Source organism: Coccidioides posadasii, chromosome 3 (assembly GCF_018416015.2).
Source record: "Coccidioides posadasii str. Silveira chromosome 3, complete sequence".
NCBI lineage: Eukaryota > Fungi > Ascomycota > Eurotiomycetes > Onygenales > Onygenaceae > Coccidioides > Coccidioides posadasii.
Window position 1 is genome coordinate 974,712 of NC_089409.1, and position 23,073 is coordinate 997,784.

Genomic DNA, 23,073 nt, shown 5'->3' on the forward strand with positions numbered 1-23,073 from the left:
AGTTGTTTCCTATGGAATACACCGCAAAGATGTGTATCCTGCACATGCCTCCATATAGAAGCACATAAACATAAGTCAGAAAGCCCTAAATTTTTGGCCTTACTTGCACACCAGCTCACCTCAGTGTTGGTTGTATATCCGGACATAAAGCTGACTCTTTCTTCCTCTGCAGGACCAAGCATTAGGACCCTTAATTTCGAGGTGGGGCCGAAATCGTGGCGGAGGGAGCCGACGGAAGAAGCGCCAGCGCTCTCGAAGGGCCAAAGAGGGTGGGATAGTAAGGAAGTTGGCGAAGGAAAGCCCGGACCTGGCGCAAGGGCGACATTCACGCCCCTGGCCACAACCGCATCTGCAGCAACACAGCTGCAGTCTGATCGCCCAGCCATGGATGACTGTGCAGGGCGATGTTGACATTCCCTGTGCACGCCGGATGGTTTTGTCTGCACCAGCGGCTATTGCTAGGGAGGGCGCTCGTAGCCAGAAAGGGTAAGTGTGAGCAAAATTCCGGCTGAGAGAACTCACCCTTTGCCTGTTCTTTGTGTGATTTCGCTTGATGCCGTGCTAACATTCACATTCACCTTACTTCCCTTCTGTTCCTCTCACCGCAGCCCCTCTTGTCTTCTCACTTAAATCCCCTCTCATCCTTGAGCTTGCTCAGTTTCCCATCCTCTTTCAAGAGTACTCTTCCTTCATATTTTCACTGTTTCTCAGTCAATTTTCTCTTCAACAGCGGACAATGGCTTATTTTCGTCCTCGTATCCCCAGTCAGCGCCAACCTATCGCCATGCCCAGCATGGAAGACCAACAGCGGGCTTCTCGGCTCTTTGCAAGCTGGGCGTCCTGGGAATCCCTTACTGTCAACATTTCAGGGCTCCCAAAAGATATCAGCACATTCACGATTTGGCGGTCCTTTAAAGTCTACGGTTCCATCGAATGGGTCGAAATATTCGAAGACACGAAAGGGAGGCAGGATGGCAGGGGGAAAATTCGGTTTCGGTGAGTCTGCAAGACGTTACTGATTTTATGCCGTCTATTCTTACATCAAATTTTTATTTGTACCCAGGCCGCCTCCGCGGGAAGTCTTTTGCCCAGATCGAAGGCACATTCTCGAGCTCGACGATGGCCAGCGTTGCCTGCTTCAGGTGCACATTAGCCCAAGGAAGCCTTCGAACCAGATTCCAAGCCCTATAAATCTGGGGGTAATGTACCCAATGACAACGGTATGTCACCAGCTTATATTGGAGCGCGATACCAACGTGAAACTGAACTTTTCCTAGGAGATCTCAGTGGGGAAATTAGACTTTGGGACATTAATAGATAAAGACATGATGCTTTCTCTCAGAACCGTTGATTCGAGCCGAATGGGTCAGATTCGATTCATAGTTGATCTCAATCGTCGCGAAATAGTTGTGTTCTTTAACCTGTCTTTTTTTGACCCCCGTCTTTCGTCACGGTCTCCCCTTATTTACAGCTACCGTTTCCGTATCCCCTTTGTTCATCTTTCCCGTGTTCTACGGACTAAAGAATTAGGCGATTCATCATTGGTGATTGTTTTGGACTCGCCGCCAATATATCACAGGAGATTGAATGACGTGACAGTCACTTTCTCTGACACCGAAAATACGTGGAAAGAGTCCGACTGTTGGTTCCGACAAACAGATATTCCTTACTCCCAAAATGAAGCCGCGCAAGCGCCGCTGAGCTTGCGAAAGGCACAATCTCTAATAAATATCGGTAAGCTCGTCCTAACCTTCGAGGCTGACGATCTTTGGCTAACATTGTTCTTGTCAGGACGCTGGACGACTTTTAGACTGACTTTCCGCAATCTTGATGATTCCAGCGTTCAAAAGCTTGAGGTACTCCAAAATATTTATACTGACTTTAACGTTGAAGTCCAGGATGCTCCAGCATTCGGGGTCAGCGCGGATTCCGCAGCCATACCAGCATGGAGGTGGATTGATCCACCTATCCGCGGCTCAAAACGAACTTCTTCGCTACAAGAATTGGTAGAAGAGGACTATACACCCCTTCCATTTAGTGTCAGATACCAGCTGGAAGTTTGCTTGTCTCATGGGTTTCTAAACGAATATACCATAGGTAAAGAGTTTGTGACTGCTCTTGTTGCACTTGGCGAAACGAAAGCAAGAGAGTTGCTGGAGCATGTTGCAAGTGAGAAGCATGTGTATTATGACCCGAAGAAAATATTTGACATATTATTTGTCAAGCCAGCGATGAGCCGCAGAATTCCAAAATACTGTTGCTATATGAGAACGGCACGAGTGACCCCTTCGACGGTCTATTTTGGCACTCCTTCTGTTGATATCACAAACCGCGTGATCAGACATTATATTGAATACGCTGATCGATTTCTCCGTGTTCGTTTCACCGATGAGAAATTTGAAGGGAGGATCCAACCGAGCCATAACAATACTATGGATGAGGTATTTACCCGCGTTAAACGTACAATGATGAACGGCATCACACTCGGTGACCGGCATTATGAGTTCCTCGCTTTTGGAAACTCTCAGTTCCGCGAACACGGGGCTTATTTCTTTGCTTCCTTACCACATCTGACAGCTGCCAATATTCGTGCGTGGATGGGCCATTTTAGTGACATCAAGGAGATTGCAAGGCATGCTGCGCGTCTTGGTCAGTGCTTCTCAACAACTCGGGCAGTCACTGGTTGCCCCGTGCAAATCCGTGAGATAGAAGATATTCAAAGAAATGGATATACGTTCTCAGATGGCGTCGGTCGCATTTCAAGATTCCTCGCGCAAATGGTCATGACTGAATTCAAAATCAAAACCCCATGTGGGGAGCCTCCGTCTGTCTTTCAATTCAGACTTGGTGGCTGTAAGGGAATCTTGACTGTTTCTCCAGAGGCTCAACGCCAACAAGTTCATATTCGCAAGAGTCAATACAAGTTTCCAGCCATACATAATGGGCTTGAAGTCATTCGGCATTCGCATTTCTGTATGGCAAGTTTGAACCGCCAGCTCATCGTCGTGTTATCTAGCCTTGAAGTGCCAGATGAAGTCTTTCTTGAAAAGCTCAGGATGATGCTTGGAAATCTTGAATTGGCCATGACTAGTGAAACTCAGGCTATCCATCTGCTTCACAAGTATATTGATCCTAACCAAATGACCCTTGTATTGGCGGAGATGATTCAGGATGGCTTTCAGAGTTCAAAAGAACCGTTTGTCACTTCACTGCTCGAGTTGTGGCGTGCATGGCAGATCAAATATCTCAAGGAGAAAGCGAAGATTATCATTGAAGAAGGCGCTTGCTTGTTCGGCTGCCTCGATGAAACAGGGACACTCAAAGGCTTTTTTCATGACAACATTCCTTCTAAGGACGCATCTTACGAAGAAAGGCTCGCCTGCCTTCCTGAGATTTTTGTTCAGATTTCACGCGCCAATAATGATGGGAAATATGAAATTATCGAGGGACCTTGCATAATTGCCCGAAATCCGTCCTTGCATCCGGGCGACATCCGGGTCGTAAAAGCTGTCAATGCACCCGCCCTACACCATCTTAGAGATGTGATTGTATTCCCACAGACAGGAGATAGGGATATCCCAAGCATGTGTTCGGGTGGTGACTTGGATGGTGATGATTACCTGGTCATTTGGGACCAAGATCTCCTTCCAAAAGACTGGTTCAAACAGCCAATGAATTATGCACCATCAGTTAAAGCTCTTCGTCTATCTCGTGATGTCACTGTCAATGATATCACTTCTTTCTTCGTGACATACATGAAGAACGATCGTCTTGCCCAGATTGCTCATTCACATCTGGCATGGGCGGATTATTTGGAGAAAGGTGTCAACGATTCAAAGTGCATAAGGCTAGCGGAATTGCACTCTGCGGCAGTTGATTACAACAAAACTGGGATTCCAGCCAAAATGACGAAAGATCTGGCACCTCGCAAATGGCCACACTTTATGGAGAAAAAGCACAAGCCAAAGGACGCCCAGTATATTTCGCAAAAGATTCTGGGGAAGCTATATGATATTGTGGAACGGGTGAATTATAGGCCAAAACTTGAAGCACCATTCGACGATCGGATTCTGAATAGTGGTATTGAGGTAAACGATGACCTTCTGGCTGTAGCTGCCGAGTTAAAGGTGCTATACGATGCCGATATGTGCAGGATCATGGCACAACATGAGATTAAAACCGAGTTCGAAGTATGGTCAACATTTGTCCTAAGCCATTCTAACATGAGCAAGGACTATAAGTTCCATGAAGAGATTGGTCAAATCTCATGTGCTCTCCGGGAACGATTCCGTAACCTTTGCTGTGAAAAAGCAGGTGGTAAAAATTTTGAGCACCTAGCACCCCTTGCCGTTGCAATGTACAAAGTCACTTGCAATGAAATGACGCAAGCACTAGCAAAGATAATGGCAAGGTGCGGCGAAGACGATGATCAAAGCCCATGGTCAGAGCATGAAGAGAAACTGCCGTTGATCAGCTTTCCATGGCTGCTCCAACCCGTTCTCGGGAAGATTGTCAATAAACACTACGACCCCGCATGTCTTGAGGAAGTAGGTTTGTGGTCTGGTCAAGCTTCGTTCAAAAAGCGCAAAGACGGCATCGATGGAAATTCATCCGGTACACGCGATGTAGAGACCGCAGGTGGCGTTCAACATGCTGGAGAAGTGCTCGAACTGTTTCAGGGTCCTAACTATGACCCTAGGACTGGCCTCGACGCAACTTTCGATAGACCTGGGGCATCCCCAGGAGAGACTGATGATCTTGCCAAAGTTCCCCTGGGAAACAGGAGTCCTACTATTGAAGGGTCAAGTCAGCTTATCAACCTTGGTGAAGAACTCTCCACTTCAGGTTCCCCAGTACCGACTTCGTTGGATTCGATGATGAATTTGATGAGCGTTATTGATCAACCAACTGACCCAAACATAGAGCGAACTTCCGAGCTAATTCCAACAAGAGCACAACTCACGGAAAATGGGCAGGTGTTGGCAGATAATGATCTAATTGATCATCCCTCAACGCTTCTTCAAAAAGAGCCTCTGCCGGAAAATGATGAAGTGGAAGACATTATTGAACAAGAAGGGGAGATCAAGCCGTCGGCGATCGATGAGCTGGAGGCATTGCTTGGCATGTGAACACTTTGGGAACGCGTTTACTAGTTGGTTTGGCTTTCTTGAGACCACCGAGTATGAAATATAAAGGTTAGGGGCGATTCGGAAGTGCAGCTTCGTAGACTTGGACTTGTTCAATCACGTTGTGGATGGTTGCATGATGGACTGTAATTCCTGGACTAGACTTATTTTATAACCCTGAAATTTTCCATCTAATTGGTGATGTGTAACCGCGAGGAATTTCGCCAAGTGTGTTGTAGTGAAGACTGCGAGCTTTTCGTGGTAGAGAAGAAACGCCCCCGTTCACACACACAGGCACAAATTTGCGCTCGTCAAAATTTCTGACCTCAATGCATCCCAGCAACACAAAGTTTGATTTTTATTGATATCGGATCCAACATGACAGTATTGAATATATATCTGAATGCTGGTTAAACAAGGAAGAGAAAATCAACTATCTAAATAAAAAACAATCAAAATATACCCCACATGCCAACAGCTACAGCACCTCTCCTAGCTCCCTACACTTCCCCACCTCCAGCACGCTCTTTATCTCTCATAACCTCCCTTCTGGGTACAACGAGCAATTGGCTTGTGTTGAGATTTCTATGTGATGCACTCTATTCTTCTTCATCCTTATCAGTGAGGAGGAGATGGCAAGAGGATGTTGAGATAGGGATTGGGATTGAGGGAGAGGGGGTTACCATAGGTGGAAGAGAGGGAACAATGAGGGTGGTTCTCATTAGCTTCTTGAGAGGATGGGAGTTTTGGAGAACAGAGGCTAAGAGGCTGGTATGTGTAACTTGTGTGTTTGATATTCTCTTTCTTTCTTATAATTTTGAGGTTAAGTGTACTGCTCCTTTTTGAGGTTTCTCTTATGATCCTGTGGTGCCGAACTAAGGCACATTGAGAGAATATCGAGGTATAATTATCTTCTATGGTGCTCGCTGGATAAATCTATGTTTCCCTAACACCGCGCCGGTGATAGAGGAGTCCATTCTTCTTAAGGCACCGGCTATATTTCTTTTTTGCTTGCATCAACCTCAGCCGCCTGAAGAGACTTGATGTTGACATTTACTCAGGGAGTTGATCTCACCAAGCTCGCAAATGAACGCAAGTTTGCTTTTGTTGATGGACTTACAGAGCTTTTCTCCTCTGAAAACCTGCACTCTGCACCAGTGCCTACAACTCTTCGCGGCAGACCGCCTGCGGCCCACGCTTCACGTTTCATATCTACAGCCCGATCTCACCCAGCCACTCATCCTGTTCCAGTGCATCAAAAAGCCAGTGGACCGACGAAACTCCATTGGTCTAAGATGGCAAATCTCGAAGCTCTAGAGCGAGGTGTCATCTCGGCCGTTGATAACTTACACGGCGCTGCCGGCGAAGAGGATCGAGTTCCAGCCACAGAAGATGTACTCCTTGTCATCGATCAGCCGGATATGCTTCTGGCTGCTACGGGACCTGATGCAGGGGTTGGCGCATTGGAGATAAAAGATATGATTATGAGTTTGCGACAGGTATGCTCTCTGATTACTAGGTATTCAGGGAAACACAGCAGGCTAGCTAACAGATACTCGCGCAGCATGTGCACTCTACGCTTGTGACATTGGCTGCTGACTCGCCTCTTATCCACTACGAGGAGCCAGGAACTCCTTTGGAGATGCAACACGCAACTTTAGTTGTGGGGATGGCATACCAGGCCCGTATGGTAATTCAGCTGAGAGGACTGGAGACCGGGGTTGCTCGAGACGTTAGTGGTGTGCTCCAGGTTAACAAGGGTACACAGTTTATGGATTTATCAAGCTCACGGGACCTGGGCGAAGACTATGATTTGGAGCCGAAAGAAGTATTGTATTACGTTCAGGGTGATGGCGCGGTGCGAGTTTTTGGGAGGGGCGAATAGAATGAGCCTACCATAGGAAAAACAACCATAAGTTATTCCATCAATATCCAATAGCAGTCCGCTGGGAAAGTGTTCGCACTGCAGGAGAAAATGAATTATGTCGAATGGGCCTGCGAAGGTAATCTTGGAGTTGGCAAGTTGGGAGAAGGTACAAAAGTATTAGCGAAACCAAATCGTCCTTGTCATTCCGGGCGAAAATGGATTCCTGTCAGTATCGAACAAGAGAAAAGACCCATGCACTCCGTTTATTTCCACATTTTCCGGTCCATGAACTTGATCTTCTTGGTAGATTCGATCATAAAATTGAATTTGTCGGGATACCACGCCGCGTAAAAAACAAACTAAGCTCATAAAAACAGCTAGTTGGTCCCAGCAAGATTCAATTACCCGCTCCTCATGATGGAAAATGGTATGGTAAACCTTTTCCTAAATACCCCTAGAAACCGAAGAAAACGAAATGGACATTATCTATGCGGTCTGAGGTCCCCGAGCGCCCTTGGGGGTTCCGGTCTGGAAGCCGTTCTTGAATCGTCTCTGGACGACCTTAAGGTATCTCATGCGACCAGTGCCGGTGGTTCTGCGTCGAAGGGCCTTCTCACCCCAGTTATCTGTATGCATAGTGAGCAACTCCGGCCTTCACCAATCATCCCGCGCAATTTTGGAACGACTTCTGCACTGGGATGCCTGGAGTGGTGTATTTGAACGTACATTTCCGCATCTTAGCAGCTGGATAACCGCAGGAGCCACAGGTGTGCTTTTGGATGTGGAAAGATCGGCGACCTGATCAAAACCAATTCCCAGTGTCAGCCTCCAAATCGAACGAATCTTAATCTCTCTTTTATAAGTCCTTCACTCCGTCCCCTCTTGTTTTCCCGGCGTATTCTCGAATCACCAAAAGGAAAGACTAACCGCATCGTCGGCACAGAGTGTGCGTCTTGTTGTGGCGCTTGCCAAAGCTGGATGTTCCCTTCGCTAATCAAGCAATCAGTAATCTCGAAGTTCAAGTAATTCGGAGGTCAAATTCGACGTCGCGGTGGTTCTGGGGTAGCTCGTACTCATCTTGGATTAGGAACTCTACTGCCAAAAAAGAACGAGTCAGTCCTGAAAAATCCGACGTTAAGTATAAAGCAGCAGCGAAAATTGAACGTACCTCGATATTGCCGTTGGAAGCGCTGGTCGTGTCGTCGTTGTCGCAAAGGCCGTTGAGTCCAGAGTTCGAAGCCCTAAGCGAATTGTTGTGGGAGGGTTCAAGCCCTGAATCACGTGACCTAAAATTGGCCTTCCCCGGCTGAACGCGCGACCTTTAGAGATGCTAGGCTGGAGTTTGGGTAAAAATTTAAAATAATCACATTATTGAAACGCAACGGCTCTGGATATCGTAAATGCACTGTATTTACAAATTCGCTTGAACGCTTCAGAATATCATACAAATTTATGTTATGGGGTTCGCCAGGTCAAGTAACCAATTCGTCTTTTCCGAGAAACGCAGCCATGGGGTCATCAGCAGCTTGTCGAGACTTTTTATAGTTCTCGAGCTCTTCCTCTGTCACTCCTTGCTGCATCTCATGCAGAGTTCGTTTCTTTAGTGTAGTGACCACAGATTTATTCTCTTTTTCATCGGCATCTGCAGCAGGCTCTTCAACAGGGGCCTTCTTAAGCTCATTTAGAACCATATTCTCCGCTTCCGCAAAAGCTTTCTTGCCATCTTCGCCTGTACAGTAGCTATTTTTCACCGTAGAATGGCAGCAGGCGTAACCCCATTTGAAACTGGACCACCAACTGCCCCATACTGACGTATGGTTGTTGATCAGCACATCTTCTGCGTATTTTGACTTCGCAGCGTGTTTTGGCTCTCCTTTTATGGCTCCGGTCTCGTCGTACTCGACAAAACGCTCATTTTCGGTAACGGCGGTTTGGTGTAATAATCCGGGCTGTAAATGTTCTGCTCCACCATACTTTTCTAGTAGTGCTTTCCTTTGTTCTTGTTTTTTGGCATCCATCTCTGCCTTTTGTTTCTTCCTGTAATACTCTCCTTGTGTAGGGTTGGCCTGCAAATGCTGTCTATCTTTGTCCCCACGCTCTTGCGACTCCCAAGCGTAACGTTGAGCCCTTTCAAATTCAGCAGCATCGCCCGAGGCGCGCATGAAGTTCTCTTCGGCAACAAGAGCGGCGGCTTGGTCGGATTGCGCACCCATATCCACCATTGAACGGGTCTTTGGATCGTATTTGGCAGAGTCAAGGTCTAAATTCAGCAAATACTTTGCAGTATCTTCTCGAATTCGTAAATTCCGGGTGGCTGTGCTTTGTTTCCTTCCCATGTCAGACTCTTCAGCATATTTAGCCTCGCCCACGCCATCAACATCCCCTTCGTCCTCATCATTATCAGCCGGTTCCGACCTCCGGCCCTTTTCAAGTTCTTCTTTTGCTTTTCGCTTTAATACTTCCAACTCCTCGTATTCTTGCACAACGTTCGAATATTCCCTAGCATCATAACCGTTCCAACGATCTCGTTTGGCATCCCAGCCCAGCTCCACGTTTTGGATGACCTCGTCAGCTTGTATATCTTTCCCGGTCCATTTCGCTCCGTGCTTTCTGGGTCTGCTCAAACATTCTTTTGTCTTGTGTGTCATCGCGCCACAGTTCTCGCAAGCCCCCTTACGGTATTTTGTAGCTGCAGGACCTGCCCGCTTGCCTCTATCGTACCATTTTGATTGGTCTTCTTTTGACTTCTGCAAACGCTGATGCTCTAGATAGTCGTTTGCAGATGATTCGTCATCGATATAAAACGGCTTTTTGGAGATGAAGGATGGGATGTATTCGTTGCGCTCCTTCGACGCCACGTCCGTCGGTCTTCGTGACATCCTCGCAGTTTCGCTGGCCCAAATAAAAAACCAATGGAGTACACGGGGAGTTCGACCGTCTTGTACAATCTCTGCAAATTGAAAAATAGTTCCCTACCTGCAACTGGGCGCGAAAAGCAAGTAGTCGAGCGCAGTCCATAACTATTGAAGGTTGACCCAAGGATATCGACCTGGATGGCGAATTCGCCCTATCACGTGAGTGGCGCTTGGACAGGTCTGTTTCCAAGTTCCAGAACGCGTCGCCATCTGCCACACGAGAAAGCGTCTCGACGTCCATACGCTCAAACGCTCATCGATAAGTTTCGTTTGGATATTGGCTTTGGGATTGTTTTTGTATTTATGGCATTTTGGTTTTGCAGCTCCGATGTTCCTAGATACGTCCCTAGTCTAGCCTATGGAACCGTTTCGCGTCCTGTTGAACTGTGTTGACCATTATCAAGCTGCGCCGACGTGTCTGGACCCTCAGCTTCCGTGCGGCGATGGCCCTACATCAGCGAGGACGAGACCGAAAGTTCCTGTTATCAGAGTATTTGGTGCCACCGAGACCGGACAAAAAGTATGCGCTCATATACACGGAGCATTCCCATACCTTTATATAGAGTATCGTGGAAGTTTAGCTATGGAACAAGGTTAGAAAGACGAATTTCCCATTTGAAATAACATTTGCCTAAGTATTCGCAGTCAAAGCTGCTACTCGTAGCCTACACGTATCTATTGATCATGCCCTGGCGGTTAGCTACCGCCGAAATGCATACGATCCTGGCACTGCCTACGTCGCCCACATAAGCCTTGTGAAAGGTACACCCTTTTACGGTTATCATGTGGGGCATAAGTTTTTCTTCAAGATATATTTGCTGAACCCCTTACATATGACGCGACTTGCGGATCTCTTGCTTCAAGGCGCTGTAATGAAACGGGTTCTTCAGCCGTATGAAAGCCATATGCAGTATATCCCCCAGTGGATGTGTGACTACAACTTGTACGGATGTGCGTATATCGACTGCAGGAAAGTGACCTTCCGAGGACCAGTACCGCTCCAATGTGAGCTAGAAGATTCTGAGCATCAATGGCATGATCAAAACATTGCTCCAGCGCTGATATCGGATGCTGGGGCGTTTCCAAGGCAAAGTCATTGCGCTCTCGAAGTTGACGTTCACGTTCAAGATATTCTCAATCGACTTGGGATTAAGGAACGCCCTTTACACAACTATCTATTTGAGGGCTTAGATACGATTCCTCCAGACGCGAAATTGGTACCTAGCTTGGCTAGTCTCTGGGAAGACGAAAAGCGACGGAGAAAGGCCGCAATGGGACTTACAGATTCTGAAAGCAGCCCGTTTACTTCAGCAGACCTCGTTTCCATGTCAGCTGACTCCCGAAACGTAGCAGCTGGAGGTTGGATTCATGAAGAAGAGTTTCGAGCTCGGGTGGCGGAAATAGTGGTGAAGGAGCAAGCCCGGAACAACGGAGCGAAGCCATCGCCAGCCAGTCTTATCCAATCCGACCCCTTTGAAGCAAGTATACAGTCGGCTTTGGATAGTGTGGAAGATTTATATCCCGAAAAGCTTCAAGCTGCCGTCTTTGATCCTGTCAATGTTGGAGATGAAGGAGTGGAGGTCGGCATTGAAGTTGATGAGGCACGGATTCTATCGCTCCAGCTTCCAGATACATCGAATAGCTACGAAGATTCTAGCGGTTCAGGTCTGCGTACCCCACAACCTGACAGTACTAGGGAGACAAGAATAAGAGGCGATTTGGCCAATGTTCGGACGCCTAGGGAGAATAGGGAAAGATTAGATGAGGAAAATAACACCCTTGATTCTTCTGCACACATCACGGATGCCGAGTTGACAAGTATGGGAGTCCGGCGATCGTCAGCAATCATTAATAGCCAGGAAGATTTTTTCGAAATTGACGATGAATTCATAAGCAAAATCGGATCCAACAGGACAAAACGCTCAATTTCCACCGCAGCAAATACACAGCCATCTAAACGACCTCGATTTATGCTCGACCCCGTGAAATCTTCTTCTATCTTGAAATCACCTAGAAACGAGATGACTTTGTCCCAGCGCCCGGCCGACCAAGTTGAACGCAAATGGCATATTGCTGCTGAAGAGCTTTCCTCTCAGCCAAAATCTTCTCAAAAATCAAATAAGAGTGACGGCAACTCGAGATTGCAGTTTCCTGTGGTCAAGGATCCAAATGACTCTGCCACGATATCGCGAGCCAGCCAGCAAAGCGGCTCGGTGAAATTATCTCACCCTATTTCAGGGTTCGGTTCAAAGTCAGCGCTTACTGCTTTACCTGCACCTCACTCTCATTCAAACTCTGACAAGACCACGAGCTGTGAAACTTCACAGTTACCTCGCTCAGATGGCGTTGAATTTGATAAAATCCTTCGTGAATCTTTCAATATCCCGCCTAATGCCACAATCTACACGTTCCATTCTCCCTGCCCTTCTTCGTCTCTAATTCGGGAGACAATAAGCAACGATTCACGGCCATCCGTGGTTTATCAAAACGCGTATTACAGCAACGATGATGATGTACCGGACCGGTCACGGGAATATGCAGGGAGGGAATTTAAATTGGAGAGCAATACAGTGCCCTATCTTCCTCCATTTGATCCAACTGGAAAATCTCCCTTACTTCATGGAGACAAGCCTCCGGTAGTTGTTGACCAGGGCGCCCTTGAAAGGGAGAGTGATAGGCTTCGAAAAGCTTGTTCCCTCCGATGCTGGGAGTTCGCTCCCCTGCCTCCATCACGTTCGGAGGTAATTGAATGGTGCAAAGAGCAGGATTCCAAGCGCCTTGGCCCTCAGTCCTTTACTACAACAAATTCAAAGCAACCTGGGATTTCTCAAATCGAAGCAGCCACCCAAAAAGATTCACATGGCTTCCTATATTTTCAGAAGAAATTTTCTCGAAATATACAGCACGAGGCACATTACATGAGTGTTATGAGTCTCGAGGTACATGTGAATACTCGATGCACTCTGGCACCCAATCCTGAAGAAGATGAGATATCTTGTATCTTTTGGTGTATCCAGTCCGGGGATCGATCGCTTGGTGTTAACGAGCCCAGCGATGAGGTTCAAACCGGAGTTCTTGCTGTTGCAGAAACTGAGAGTATAGCAGCTAAAATCAGATACGATACCAATGCTGAGATAGAGGAAGAGTCCTCAGAGCTCGACGTTCTCACCAAACTGGTGGACATTGTGCGTTATTATGACCCGGATATCTTAACAGGCTACGAAGTCCACAACGGCTCTTGGGGTTATCTTATCGAACGTGCAAGGGTCAAGTATGACTATGATCTTTGTGATGAGTTATCCCGAGTGAAGACCGATTCTCATGGACGTTTTGGCAAGGAATCCGATCGATGGGGTTTCAACCACACTTCAACCATACGGGTAACAGGCAGACACATGATCAATATTTGGAGAGCCATGAGAAGCGAACTGAACTTGATTCAGTATACTCTGGAGAACGTTGCGTTTCATTTGCTTCATAAAAGGATACCACATTATCCGTTCCATGACTTAACCAAATGGTTCAAGAGTACTAAGCCTCGAAATCTAGTGAAAGTCGTCAATTACTTTATCACCCGCACCAGGCTCAATCTGGATATCCTTGACGCAAATGAATTAATTTCAAGAACGAGCGAACAGGCTCGGATTCTTGGAATTGATTTCTTTTCCGTCTTCTCGAGAGGTTCTCAGTTCAAAGTAGAATCTCTCATGTTTCGCATAGCAAAGCCAGAGAACTTCATTCTGATTTCTCCAAGCAAAGCACAAGTTGGCCAACAAAACGCTCTCGAATGTTTACCATTAGTTATGGAGCCTCAGAGCGATTTTTACAACAGTCCGCTCTTAGTTTTGGATTTTCAGTCACTCTACCCGAGTGTTATGATTGCTTACAATTATTGTTATTCTACATTCTTGGGTAGGATTGTCGATTGGCGTGGTCGAAATAAAATGGGCTTTATTGACTATCAGAGGCAACCAGGCTTGTTAGGGTTGCTTGAAAGCCAAATCAATATCGCTCCAAACGGTATCATGTACACCAGACCAGAAGTCCGCAAATCGCTTTTGGCTAAGATGCTTACGGAGATTCTGGAAACTCGTGTTATGGTGAAGGGTGGCATGAAGGCTAATAAAGAGGACAGGGCTCTGCAACGCTTACTAAATAACCGACAGCTTGCATTGAAGTTGATTGCGAACGTGACGTATGGATATACTTCTGCGTCGTTTTCAGGACGGATGCCCTGTGCAGAGATAGCCGACAGCATTGTCCAAACTGCTCGGGAGACATTGGAAAAGGCCATCGCAATGATTCATTCTGTTGAACGATGGGGCGCTGAAGTCGTCTACGGCGACACTGACAGTTTATTCATCTATCTCAAGGGCCGTACCAGAGACGAAGCATTTGACATTGGGGAGGAAATCGCACAAAAAATCACTGCCTCGAATCCTCGTCCTGTGAAGCTTAAATTTGAAAAGGTATACCATCCGTGTGTCCTCTTGGCTAAGAAAAGATACGTCGGTTATAAATATGAGAGCCGTGGCCAGACGAAGCCGGAGTTCGACGCTAAAGGGATAGAAACTGTTCGCCGAGATGGCACTCCAGCTGAACAGAAGATTGAAGAGAAGGCGCTGAGAATTTTGTTCGAAACGGCTGATCTAAGTCGAGTCAAGAAATATTTTCAGAAGCAATGTGCCAAAATTATGCAGGGCAAGGTGTCCATTCAGGATTTCTGTTTCGCAAAAGAGGTTAGGTTGGGCACATATAGCGAGAAGGGTCCACCTCCGCCGGGCGCGCTGATCAGTGCCAAGCGGATGCTCGAGGATCCAAGATTAGAGCCACAATATGGAGAACGGATTCCCTACGTGGTGATTTCGGGTGCGCCGGGTTCACGGCTGATTGACCGCTGTGTGGCGCCTGAAGTGCTTCTTCAAGACCCACAAATGGAATTGGACGCGGAATACTATATTTCGAAGAACCTCATTCCGCCCCTTGAACGAATCTTCAACCTGGTAGGGGCCAACATCCGACAGTGGTATGATGAAATGCCCAAGTATCAGCGAGTACGGCGCACTGACAACGCCATGATCTCTGACGGAACCCTGTTGCGGAAAACTCTCGAGTCATATATGAGGGCTTCGTCCTGTGTGGTGTGTCGGGAGAAGCTAGAAAACGGAGAGGCCCTTTGCAACCACTGTCTACGGCGTCCGCATCTTTCGCTCATGCGCTTGCGATACAGAGTCCAGCGGGCGGAAAAAAAGGTTGCGAACATACATGAGGTCTGCCGTTCGTGTATGGGAGTGCAGTGGGGTGAAGAAGTCAAATGCGACAGTAAAGATTGCCCAGTGTTTTATTCAAGGACCAGAACGACGTTCAATCTCTCGTACACTCGATCACTCTCGGATCCCATCGCCGAAGCACTTGAGAGGTCGGGCGAGAGCAATCCATGGGCATGGTAAACTTGCATTTAGATCAAAAACTCACTTTGTTTCGGTATGGGAATAAATTATGACATCCAATAATGATAAGACGATTGTATCCAATACTCAATTCAAGACAATTTGATCTCAATCACAGAATCAACGAATGACTCGTCTTAAATGGGGATTTGCGCGTGCAGTTGCCACGAAGCCAAGCTGTGTCCAGTTTCTTTGTTCTCATGCACAAGGAGGCTTGTTCTGGACGGACAATCTTCCAAATCCTCCCTCCCACCCAATGCATTAGACTCGCCTAACTCCGACGGCTCCAACTTCCAAGAACCAGGAAACACGCAGCGAGAGTTTTCGTTTTGCTTCCAAAAATTAAGCCTTCTTCTTTTGACCCGGGAGCCAGTCTCGATTCCCAAACGTTCGCCACGCCTAACCGCTGGTTCAGCATTATCAATTTTCTTTGTTTGAGAGCAAGCGAATAGCAGCCCGAGGCTCGACAGATACGAATATATTCCAAAGCCGCCCATTGAGCCAGAGGGAAAGGCACGTCGATAACACCAACCCAAGCCGCTCTGAGCCTAGGCGGCAGTTCATTGCTCATGAACTAAGGATCTGATTTCTGTCCCAAAAGCTGGGGATCGGCCGTATGACGCCCGGGTCGGTTAGTCCCCGAGGGCGGATATCACCTCCTCTGTCGGGACTCCAATCAGTGCAAATGACGATAGCTACATACATGCTCTGTGCATGCCCGTATGTACATAGTTCACTGTCCCAAAAGCGCTTCGGCTGTGGAACGTGGCAGCGGACAGGATAATAATCGCTCTCGGCCCCTGCAGCCATTCTCCGATGCAACGTCGTCTTCTTTGTCCTGGTTGTTTTGCGTTTGTTTTTCTTTTTCTTTCCTTCCGTCCTCTTCCCTTTTTAGTTTGTTACTGCAAAGATGAGTCGCCTTGACTCGGGCTCAAAGGATGACCCTATCTGATAAGTAATGCATTATCCCATTTTTGCTACCTTCTCACAGTGCATGATGCAACATTATGTGCGGAGTACGAGATACTTTCTCCTGCAATGTTCTACCCACGAGGAAAGGGATAAAAAGCACGCCGGGTCCATCCCACGGTCCAGTACTGCCGAGCCTGTGCATCTCTTTCATCTATGTGCAGTCTTTCAGGGCCTTTGGACTTTGGCATTCTCTTAAATTATACAAAGCGTAACCTACAATGGCTCATCCCATTGTGCAACGATCTCAAAAACCACCCCGGATTGTCTATGACTGGAATCGTAACTTATATGTGGCTGCCCTGGCCTTTGATTCCGGGGTTCTTTACTTTCCTCTTTGTCCAGGTGTTGCTTCACCGGGTCCCGTTAAAACCATTCATACGGAGCTGTCAAGGGAGGTCACGATGGTTGATGTGTCTGCTCCAGATACCTGTGTTAGTACCCCGGAACTCTTCGTTTAGAGAGTCTGTAAATGCCTTCAAGGCCAGTACATGGCTGACTGGTCACCAAGGAGCCTTGCTTTGGTTCTGATTATGATGAAGACGACACGTGAGTCATGAGAAAGGCCCCTCAAAGCAATCTAAATGTTTCCGGATGCGTTGCTAACTAGTGGATTTTGGTGTGATCCCAGTCTGAGCACGACAACGGCCCTGGCCTCGGAATTTGTCGACTATCCATACGACTATGGCCGGCGGTATAACGCCTATAAAGAGGGAGAATACTGGTAAGTGTCCACTGGGCAAATTTGAAAAGGCTACCACTGATGCTTTTCAGGGCGCCGAACGACGATGTTCAACAAAACCAGATGGACGTTGCGTAAGTAACCGAATTTTTTTAGGGAAGAGTTCATTGAGACTGATGTGCCTTGTCAGACACCACATGTTCTATGATCTACTCGATGGAAAATTAGCGGATGCACCCATTTCCAAAGACGTGAGGGTTAGTGGATCACCGTCACTTTCGCTCTTTGAACTGTATACTAATGCATAACAATAGGAGGTCATTGATCTTGGGACTGGAAATGGTGCTTGGGCAGTGTAAGGGTTCTCCTGGCCTTTGTTATTTCAATCTAATATTCTTACAGCGACTTTGCGGATGAATATCCATCTGCCAACGTCACGGGCATAGACTATTCCGCAATCCAGCCAAATAATCTTCCCAGTAACTGCAACTTTATAATTGACGATGTCTGTGATAAGTGGTGCTATCCACCAAATTATTTTGATCTCGTCCATATACGACAGATGTACGGTTCCGTCACAGATTGGCACGGTCTCTATGCCTCAATATATAGGTACGTTTTACCCGAGACTTGGATCCTCGTCGACGTTATTGCCGTTGAGGAGCAAGGCTAACTTTCTCTCGTCCGGATTCCCAGGCATTTAAGACCTGGAGGGTGGGTCGACCAACAAGAGATGTCAGTTGAGTTCAAGTCGGATAATGACTCGTTGCCCTGTGATCACCCACTCAGACGGTGGTCGCGAGGTATGCTTCGGGCCGGCGAGATAAGCGGAAAGACGTTTCAGGTCGCCGATCAAGCTTGGGGCCATCTCTTGAACGCGGGATTCGTCAACACCATAGAAAAAAAGCACAAAGTACCTGTCGGTACATGGTCGGAAGACCCTAGAATGAGGGCCTTAGGGAAGCTGAATCTGGAACAGATTAAGGCTGGCATTGATGGTTGGACCATCATGCCGTTTATGCGAGAGCTGAGGGTGAGTTTGGATTCACTACGGACCTGTTCATTGAATTCCCAGCTAAAACGCCCGTGTTCTGTAGTGGTCATACGTTGACATGCGCCATCTTATCCGTGACGTTCTGGAGGCTCTAGAAGATCCAAACGTCCACCTATACATTGAAGTGTAAGTCCTGCTATTCCTTCTTCTTTCAGGCGCTTTTGTTAAGCAAATACTACGTTTAGGTCCTCAATTTGCGCACAGAAACCGATGGGAGAGAGGAGCTGTGGGAAGTGAGCAACTACCTCTCTATAAATTCAAGATGAAGAGCCGAGATAAAAGTTGCTTGTCAAGAAGGATGCATCCCTTGTAAATTTTGGGGTAAATAGGAGCTTGAGGCATGGAGTTCGGTTCTATGTGCTGTAAATAGGCCAAATTCAGTCAACTAGAAGTTCCAAACCTCCTCTTAATGTTGAGCATGAGGTGCAACCGGGTATACTGTTTAAGTCATTGAATCAATCATGCGCATCCTAGAGTTGTCGTCTTCCTTGTTTGCTTTGTTTGCCCGCCTGATGTCACATCACGGTCACGTGGAATTTCGCTCTGCTGTAGGGGGTAACTTGGGGAACGTACCTCCTGAGCTCCGGTCGGCAAGCAAGAACCCGTCAAATGTGCTGACGCTCGTCAAGATGGCGACCAAGAAGGATATGCGCAGAGCTGACCTGGGTATGTTTCACTTCCATGCTCTACCAGAATCTCGCTTTCTCTTTCTTCCGTCCAATCCGCTGATATCGAATTGGTAGTCGTACCGTATGTGGACCCGGCGTCGAAGAAGGATGGCGACATGGCCAGTGGGTTGCCCTCATGCAGCTCCCCTCGCTAGAATCGTCTGACGACTAATCTTTTTAAGGTGCCCTCTCAAGCACATTGCCCATGGCGGCGGTAAGTGAAGCCGGAAGAGATCCAATCCTTTCCTACAAGGTTAGCGCTAACACAATGAACAGATGTTTACGCGAAGCAGGTGCGTTCCTTTTCCCTATCCCAGGGCCGAGTCTGATTCTAGGAACGGTCGGTCTCTTTCTTGATGGTGGTACTTAAAGGATATTTTGTACTGTGCTTAGGATGATCGGATGGTGCGTTAATACTCCACCGTGTGCTCATTTGACCCACGGGCTCCAACACATGCTATATAGGACGTCGGTTGTATTTTCACTCCAAAATTGGATGGCAGAGTCTCCAGAGCAGAAGAAGAACTCATCTACACCAGGCTACTTGTCAGTAATCATGTCTGGTATGTTTACAGTGAAAATTAAGTATACCAAGCTAATGCAAAACATTCTGGCTAATGCTTTTGTTTTACTCCAGTTATGGCGGTTATTGTTGTATGTGTTCTATCCCTTTTTCACTCCCCATACTGTGTACATGCAGCACGGAACCATCTACCACGGCAAATGGACGATTTCCAGCAAGCTAATGCAATTTCGCAAGACCTACGTTCCCTTATTCCTACCTCCTCAAGCGGGAAGACCGGGCAAGGCGGCTCCCACGTCCTCTCCCACCCTAGCAGCATAGTTCAGATCCAATGTTTTAATAATGAAAATGTGAATAATGTGGGCTTCGATGAATTTTACCTAGATTTGGGTGCAAGAGCTATTATCCCCACGCTGTACATTTAAATCCAGAGATCCGCATGATCGCATTATGTGCTCCATCCGAAAAGGTACATAATCAGGGATGTCTGTTGGATACGAAGGATATTACCATTGATAGACATATATGATACCCAGGTTGCCCACGGCTTCTCCAGCTGTGCAGGGTTCCTGGAATCGGTTTGCGCTATTGATCATCCTACTCGCAGTTCTGCGAGTTATTCGGATTCATTTGATTTGTTCATCAGCGAACGGTCCTTGAGCTTTCTATTGCTAATCAAACTATCGAGAAGTCTCCGCATCCACGTGCAAATTGAGATGACCTTCTACATGACTTGACCTGGATGTGATAGCCAAAATTGCCTTCACATACACTGCGATGGAATTTAAGCACAGAGCAGTGCATCCGCAACACCGGCATCCACCCCGATGCTCTTGTAAGGGGTATTGGTGGTGTCACTGAAAGGTCAAACGAAGCAATATAGCGAGCTATTTTTCGCATATCTCACTTGATGGAGATGGTGTGTATTGCATCATCAGATTCTTTTCTGCCTTCTTTATTTTTCTTGGAATAGAGCAAAGTCCCACTAAAATTCGATGCCAAATTTGCTGCTCCGTTTTGCTGCTCGAAGGTGTGGATATAACTTTCATGCCGTCTTTGATCAGCTATTACTCCTTACACTCCATTATTGTGTCCCAACATAGCACAATCTCATGTTCAGATTGTCGTATGCAAATCAGGTTTTCCAGGTCTTTGACAAAGTCCTGGAACCGAGCTCAATTCCTACTATCGTGGTTTGTTCTTCCCAGATTTCGATTCTGGCCATGATTAGTATCTATCCAAGTTATATGGAGGTCTTATTGTGAACCCCATAGCAACAAAGTCGAAAGGAAGATTTTTACGGGCCTGCCTTCTTCTTCCAGTCGGCTGGGTTTTAATGCACGTTGATCAGCACGGATTAGACACCAATCCCAATAACCAGGAATGACATTGCCATCGATCTCGAGGAGCTTTTCAGTCGAGCACAGAAGACGATGGAGTACCTCTACCAACCATTGACAGACAATCTCTGCCGCCCATCGGTTGTACGTTGTATACGTATACACATGCGGACTTTGATTCTCAAAATGAAGGACTCGGTCAGAACGCCAGCTGCTCAATCTCCAGTCATACCCGCACCCCTGAAGCAGCTGAGGAATTAACTTGGCGGATCAAACATTGTTATCAACCCGAACGGAATAGATTTCCCCGGAAAGCTCTTGAATGTTGTTTAAATCTATTCAATATACCTTCCCAGGCCACCGTACCGGTTGAATTCTCTGGACAAATCTCGCTGTACAACGCAGTGGATTATCAACGGTCCAAATCCATATCTACACGTACGAACAGTGGGGGCTCAGCCAGCACGCCGATAGAATGTATCAAGACGGCGGGAGCTCCGCCCTGTCACTTGGCCGCCCGTCGAAGGCTGTGCGTTTAGCCCTTGACTTCATTTTGGTGTGAACGGGCATATTCGGAGCATGCGTCTAGGACTATCATACACGGTGAAAAGCAAGCCTGCTACACCGAAATCTACCCAAAGACCATCATGCTTGTTGATATATTTTTGGACCCATTTTTATACAGGATAAACGCTATCCCATTCAGGTACTTAGCTCATCAACCCCAGCGAAAGCTGTCTCGCTCCGCAAGCCGACCTGCTACGGTATCTTGAACCCCGACATGGATAACTAGCCAATCTCTTCACACGTGCAGCAGGGAGTGGAGGCTGCCGGAGTACGGGAAGTGGGAGTCTGCCTGGAGGCCACGCAGATGGGCATTGCAGCTTTGGCGATCAATCAGATAGAAATTATACATTTCTCCCTTTTACCTGTGAGCCTTTCTGGATGGCCCGTGAGTGTTTGCAGACTCTCGTCCTCAATTAGGATTGCCGGGGCGATTTTTGTGAGATAGACATTCAGTTGAGGCTGTCATGTCGATACCAAGCAGTGGTCAACTAGTTAACCGGTTCAGCGACCTCTCCAGTCTCCAACCCGTCCCCATCCTCGAATGCGTTGCGCCAAAACAAAGATTCCCGCTGCGGCCGTCGACCATTCTTGAAGGGCAGTATCCCGCCTTAAATCCAGGGAAGGATTCTTCGAGGTCCCACCCCAAAGCACCTTGAACAACTTGAATTTGCAGAAGGCGTGGGGCTTTGATGATCGTCGCTTTTCCGACGAGGTCGGAGGGTTTGCCACCGGGGATCTCTGGATGGAATATGGACGATCGTCCAATGTGCATTGCCTCTTGGAAACACTTGTTCGATTCCCTGTCACACTACGATAGGGTGTGCCATCCGGATCTCAAAGGCTGCGGGGCTCGAACTGAGGCGAGCTGATTTGGTCGAAGTCTGCACACCTCCCGTATTCAAGTTGGCGAATCGTAGCATTGATGGACGGATCTGCCAACTTTGAAATCACCATGGTTCAATGTTTCACTCACGTCATACCTACGCGGAGTGGCAACCCGCAAACCTACCAAAGCGGGGGAATGTTTGATATAAAAGACGACCTCGTTTGTCTTCCCCTCGTGCGTTTTTCGAATCTCAAGCTGATGACCTAGTCTCCCCAGGTCAACTGTTATATATCTTCACAGCTCGGTTAACCTATTCCCCCACAGATCAACCGCACACCCTCACGGTTGCTGTGAGGAAGCTCAGCGATGGATTTCGTAAATAAACTTGCGGGCCAGGGTAAGAGCGAAAATCAGGGCGGCAGCTCCGGTGGAGAAGGCGGCATGTTCTCGGGTATAGGTGACAAGCTCAATGCCGCAGCCGGAGGTGGCCGCGAGAGCGAGAAGAGTGAAGATATGCTCGACAAAGGTGGGCTGCTTCGTCCATGCTATAGAAATTGAGGCATGAAGTCTAACACAGAACTATTCCGCTCAGGGGTCGACTTTCTTCAGGAACGATTCATGGGCCAGGGAAAGCAGGATAACGAAAGCGCAGTTGAACAAGCCAAGGATGAACAGATCTCGGATTTTATCCGGGGCCAGTACAAATCGGTTGCAGGTATGGTACTGTTTGCCTATCTTCGTTTAGAGGCTTTATAGGCGCCTAAAATCCTAGTTCGATATTATATTAGGATCGGATTTACCCATCAAGGATAAAGATACCAAGCTGGGATAGATGGGCCTACTATAGATGAAGGCGACAACATACATATGTTGGATGGATATGCCTTACATTGATGACACGCATGTCCAACCATTTCCTACAATTTTCGGGGGATAGCTCTTGCAGGATTGACCTATGTGTTTTATCCTTTACCTCAGGATTGGGCTCTTGGTTGACTCTCAGCTCTTCTTGGCAAACTTTGCCAGACAAAATGCAAATTGTATTTAACTGAAGCTGCGCCTTGCTTCATCTCTGAAGAATGAAGC

The 23,073-nt window shown here is 47.3% G+C and overlaps 9 protein-coding genes across 10 annotated transcripts; 7 read left to right on the forward strand and 2 right to left on the reverse strand.

Annotated features, from left to right (window-relative positions):
* Positions 1 to 784: 784 nt before the first annotated feature.
* On the forward strand, positions 785 to 5,129 carry D8B26_005237 (uncharacterized protein; the record flags this gene model as incomplete). Its single annotated transcript, XM_066124757.1, has 4 exons — positions 785 to 996; positions 1,064 to 1,220; positions 1,278 to 1,734; positions 1,792 to 5,129. The coding sequence occupies 4 exons, from the start codon at positions 785 to 787 to the stop codon at positions 5,127 to 5,129; spliced, it is 4,164 nt and encodes a 1,387-aa protein (XP_065980838.1).
* A 337-nt stretch (positions 5,130 to 5,466) lies between these two features.
* D8B26_005238 (uncharacterized protein) lies at positions 5,467 to 7,077 on the forward strand. Its single transcript, XM_003066543.2, has 3 exons — positions 5,467 to 5,897; positions 6,188 to 6,625; positions 6,691 to 7,077. The coding sequence occupies exons 1-3, from the start codon at positions 5,595 to 5,597 to the stop codon at positions 7,009 to 7,011; spliced, it is 1,062 nt and encodes a 353-aa protein (XP_003066589.1). The 5' UTR covers positions 5,467 to 5,594; the 3' UTR covers positions 7,012 to 7,077.
* RPL37A_1 lies at positions 7,072 to 8,223 on the reverse strand (the record flags this gene model as incomplete). Of its 2 annotated transcripts, none has more annotated exons than XM_003066542.2 (5): positions 8,162 to 8,223; positions 8,067 to 8,085; positions 7,921 to 7,983; positions 7,720 to 7,791; positions 7,072 to 7,619 (listed from the first exon to the last, which is right to left on the reverse strand). In XM_003066542.2, the coding sequence occupies exons 2-5, from the start codon at positions 8,068 to 8,070 to the stop codon at positions 7,480 to 7,482; spliced, it is 279 nt and encodes a 92-aa protein (XP_003066588.1). In that variant the 5' UTR covers positions 8,071 to 8,085; positions 8,162 to 8,223. The 2 variants fall into 2 exon arrangements, with proteins under 2 accessions (XP_003066588.1, XP_065980839.1); XM_066124758.1 differs by having other exon boundaries at positions 7,480 to 7,619; positions 8,067 to 8,088.
* Positions 8,224 to 8,465: 242 nt separating this feature from the next.
* SLU7 (mRNA splicing protein) lies at positions 8,466 to 9,872 on the reverse strand (the record flags this gene model as incomplete). The annotated part of the gene is made up of 1 exon (XM_003066541.1): positions 8,466 to 9,872. One exon carries the CDS (start codon positions 9,870 to 9,872, stop codon positions 8,466 to 8,468), a length of 1,407 nt encoding a protein of 468 aa, XP_003066587.1.
* A 908-nt stretch (positions 9,873 to 10,780) lies between these two features.
* Positions 10,781 to 15,399, forward strand: REV3 (DNA polymerase zeta; the record flags this gene model as incomplete). Its single annotated transcript, XM_003066540.2, has 1 exon — positions 10,781 to 15,399. One exon carries the CDS (start codon positions 10,781 to 10,783, stop codon positions 15,356 to 15,358), a length of 4,578 nt encoding a protein of 1,525 aa, XP_003066586.2. The 3' UTR covers positions 15,359 to 15,399.
* A 1,057-nt stretch (positions 15,400 to 16,456) lies between these two features.
* On the forward strand, positions 16,457 to 18,545 carry D8B26_005242 (uncharacterized protein). Its single transcript, XM_003066539.2, has 10 exons — positions 16,457 to 16,761; positions 16,839 to 16,876; positions 16,959 to 17,051; positions 17,102 to 17,143; positions 17,200 to 17,266; positions 17,324 to 17,364; positions 17,412 to 17,621; positions 17,706 to 18,042; positions 18,107 to 18,189; positions 18,249 to 18,545. Exons 1-10 carry the CDS (start codon positions 16,549 to 16,551, stop codon positions 18,298 to 18,300), a joined length of 1,176 nt encoding a protein of 391 aa, XP_003066585.2. The 5' UTR covers positions 16,457 to 16,548; the 3' UTR covers positions 18,301 to 18,545.
* A 147-nt stretch (positions 18,546 to 18,692) lies between these two features.
* On the forward strand, positions 18,693 to 19,101 carry D8B26_005243 (uncharacterized protein; the record flags this gene model as incomplete). Its single annotated transcript, XM_066124759.1, has 3 exons — positions 18,693 to 18,729; positions 18,807 to 18,854; positions 18,914 to 19,101. The coding sequence occupies 3 exons, from the start codon at positions 18,693 to 18,695 to the stop codon at positions 19,099 to 19,101; spliced, it is 273 nt and encodes a 90-aa protein (XP_065980840.1).
* Positions 19,102 to 19,133: 32 nt separating this feature from the next.
* On the forward strand, positions 19,134 to 19,679 carry D8B26_005244 (uncharacterized protein; the record flags this gene model as incomplete). The annotated part of the gene is made up of 4 exons (XM_066124760.1): positions 19,134 to 19,136; positions 19,197 to 19,294; positions 19,369 to 19,385; positions 19,492 to 19,679. 4 exons carry the CDS (start codon positions 19,134 to 19,136, stop codon positions 19,677 to 19,679), a joined length of 306 nt encoding a protein of 101 aa, XP_065980841.1.
* A 2,674-nt stretch (positions 19,680 to 22,353) lies between these two features.
* D8B26_005245 (uncharacterized protein) lies at positions 22,354 to 23,048 on the forward strand (the record flags this gene model as incomplete). Its single annotated transcript, XM_003066537.2, has 3 exons — positions 22,354 to 22,513; positions 22,580 to 22,702; positions 22,776 to 23,048. The coding sequence occupies 3 exons, from the start codon at positions 22,354 to 22,356 to the stop codon at positions 22,817 to 22,819; spliced, it is 327 nt and encodes a 108-aa protein (XP_003066583.2). The 3' UTR covers positions 22,820 to 23,048.
* Between the last annotated feature and the right edge of the window lie 25 nt (positions 23,049 to 23,073).

Bases quoted from the DNA above. Each gene is read 5' to 3' on its own strand.
- D8B26_005242 (XM_003066539.2), top strand. From the start codon at position 16,549: ATGGCTCATCCCATTGTGCAACGATCTCAAAAACCACCCCGGATTGTC. The intron at 17,622-17,705 runs GTACGTTTTACC...CCGGATTCCCAG, and splicing joins CTCTATGCCTCAATATATAG to GCATTTAAGACCTGGAGGGT. The intron at 18,043-18,106 runs GTGAGTTTGGAT...CGTGTTCTGTAG, and splicing joins CGTTTATGCGAGAGCTGAGG to TGGTCATACGTTGACATGCG.
- D8B26_005238 (XM_003066543.2), top strand. From the start codon at position 5,595: ATGCCAACAGCTACAGCACCTCTCCTAGCTCCCTACACTTCCCCACCT. The intron at 5,898-6,187 runs GTATGTGTAACT...ACATTTACTCAG, and splicing joins GAACAGAGGCTAAGAGGCTG to GGAGTTGATCTCACCAAGCT. The intron at 6,626-6,690 runs GTATGCTCTCTG...ATACTCGCGCAG, and splicing joins TGATTATGAGTTTGCGACAG to CATGTGCACTCTACGCTTGT.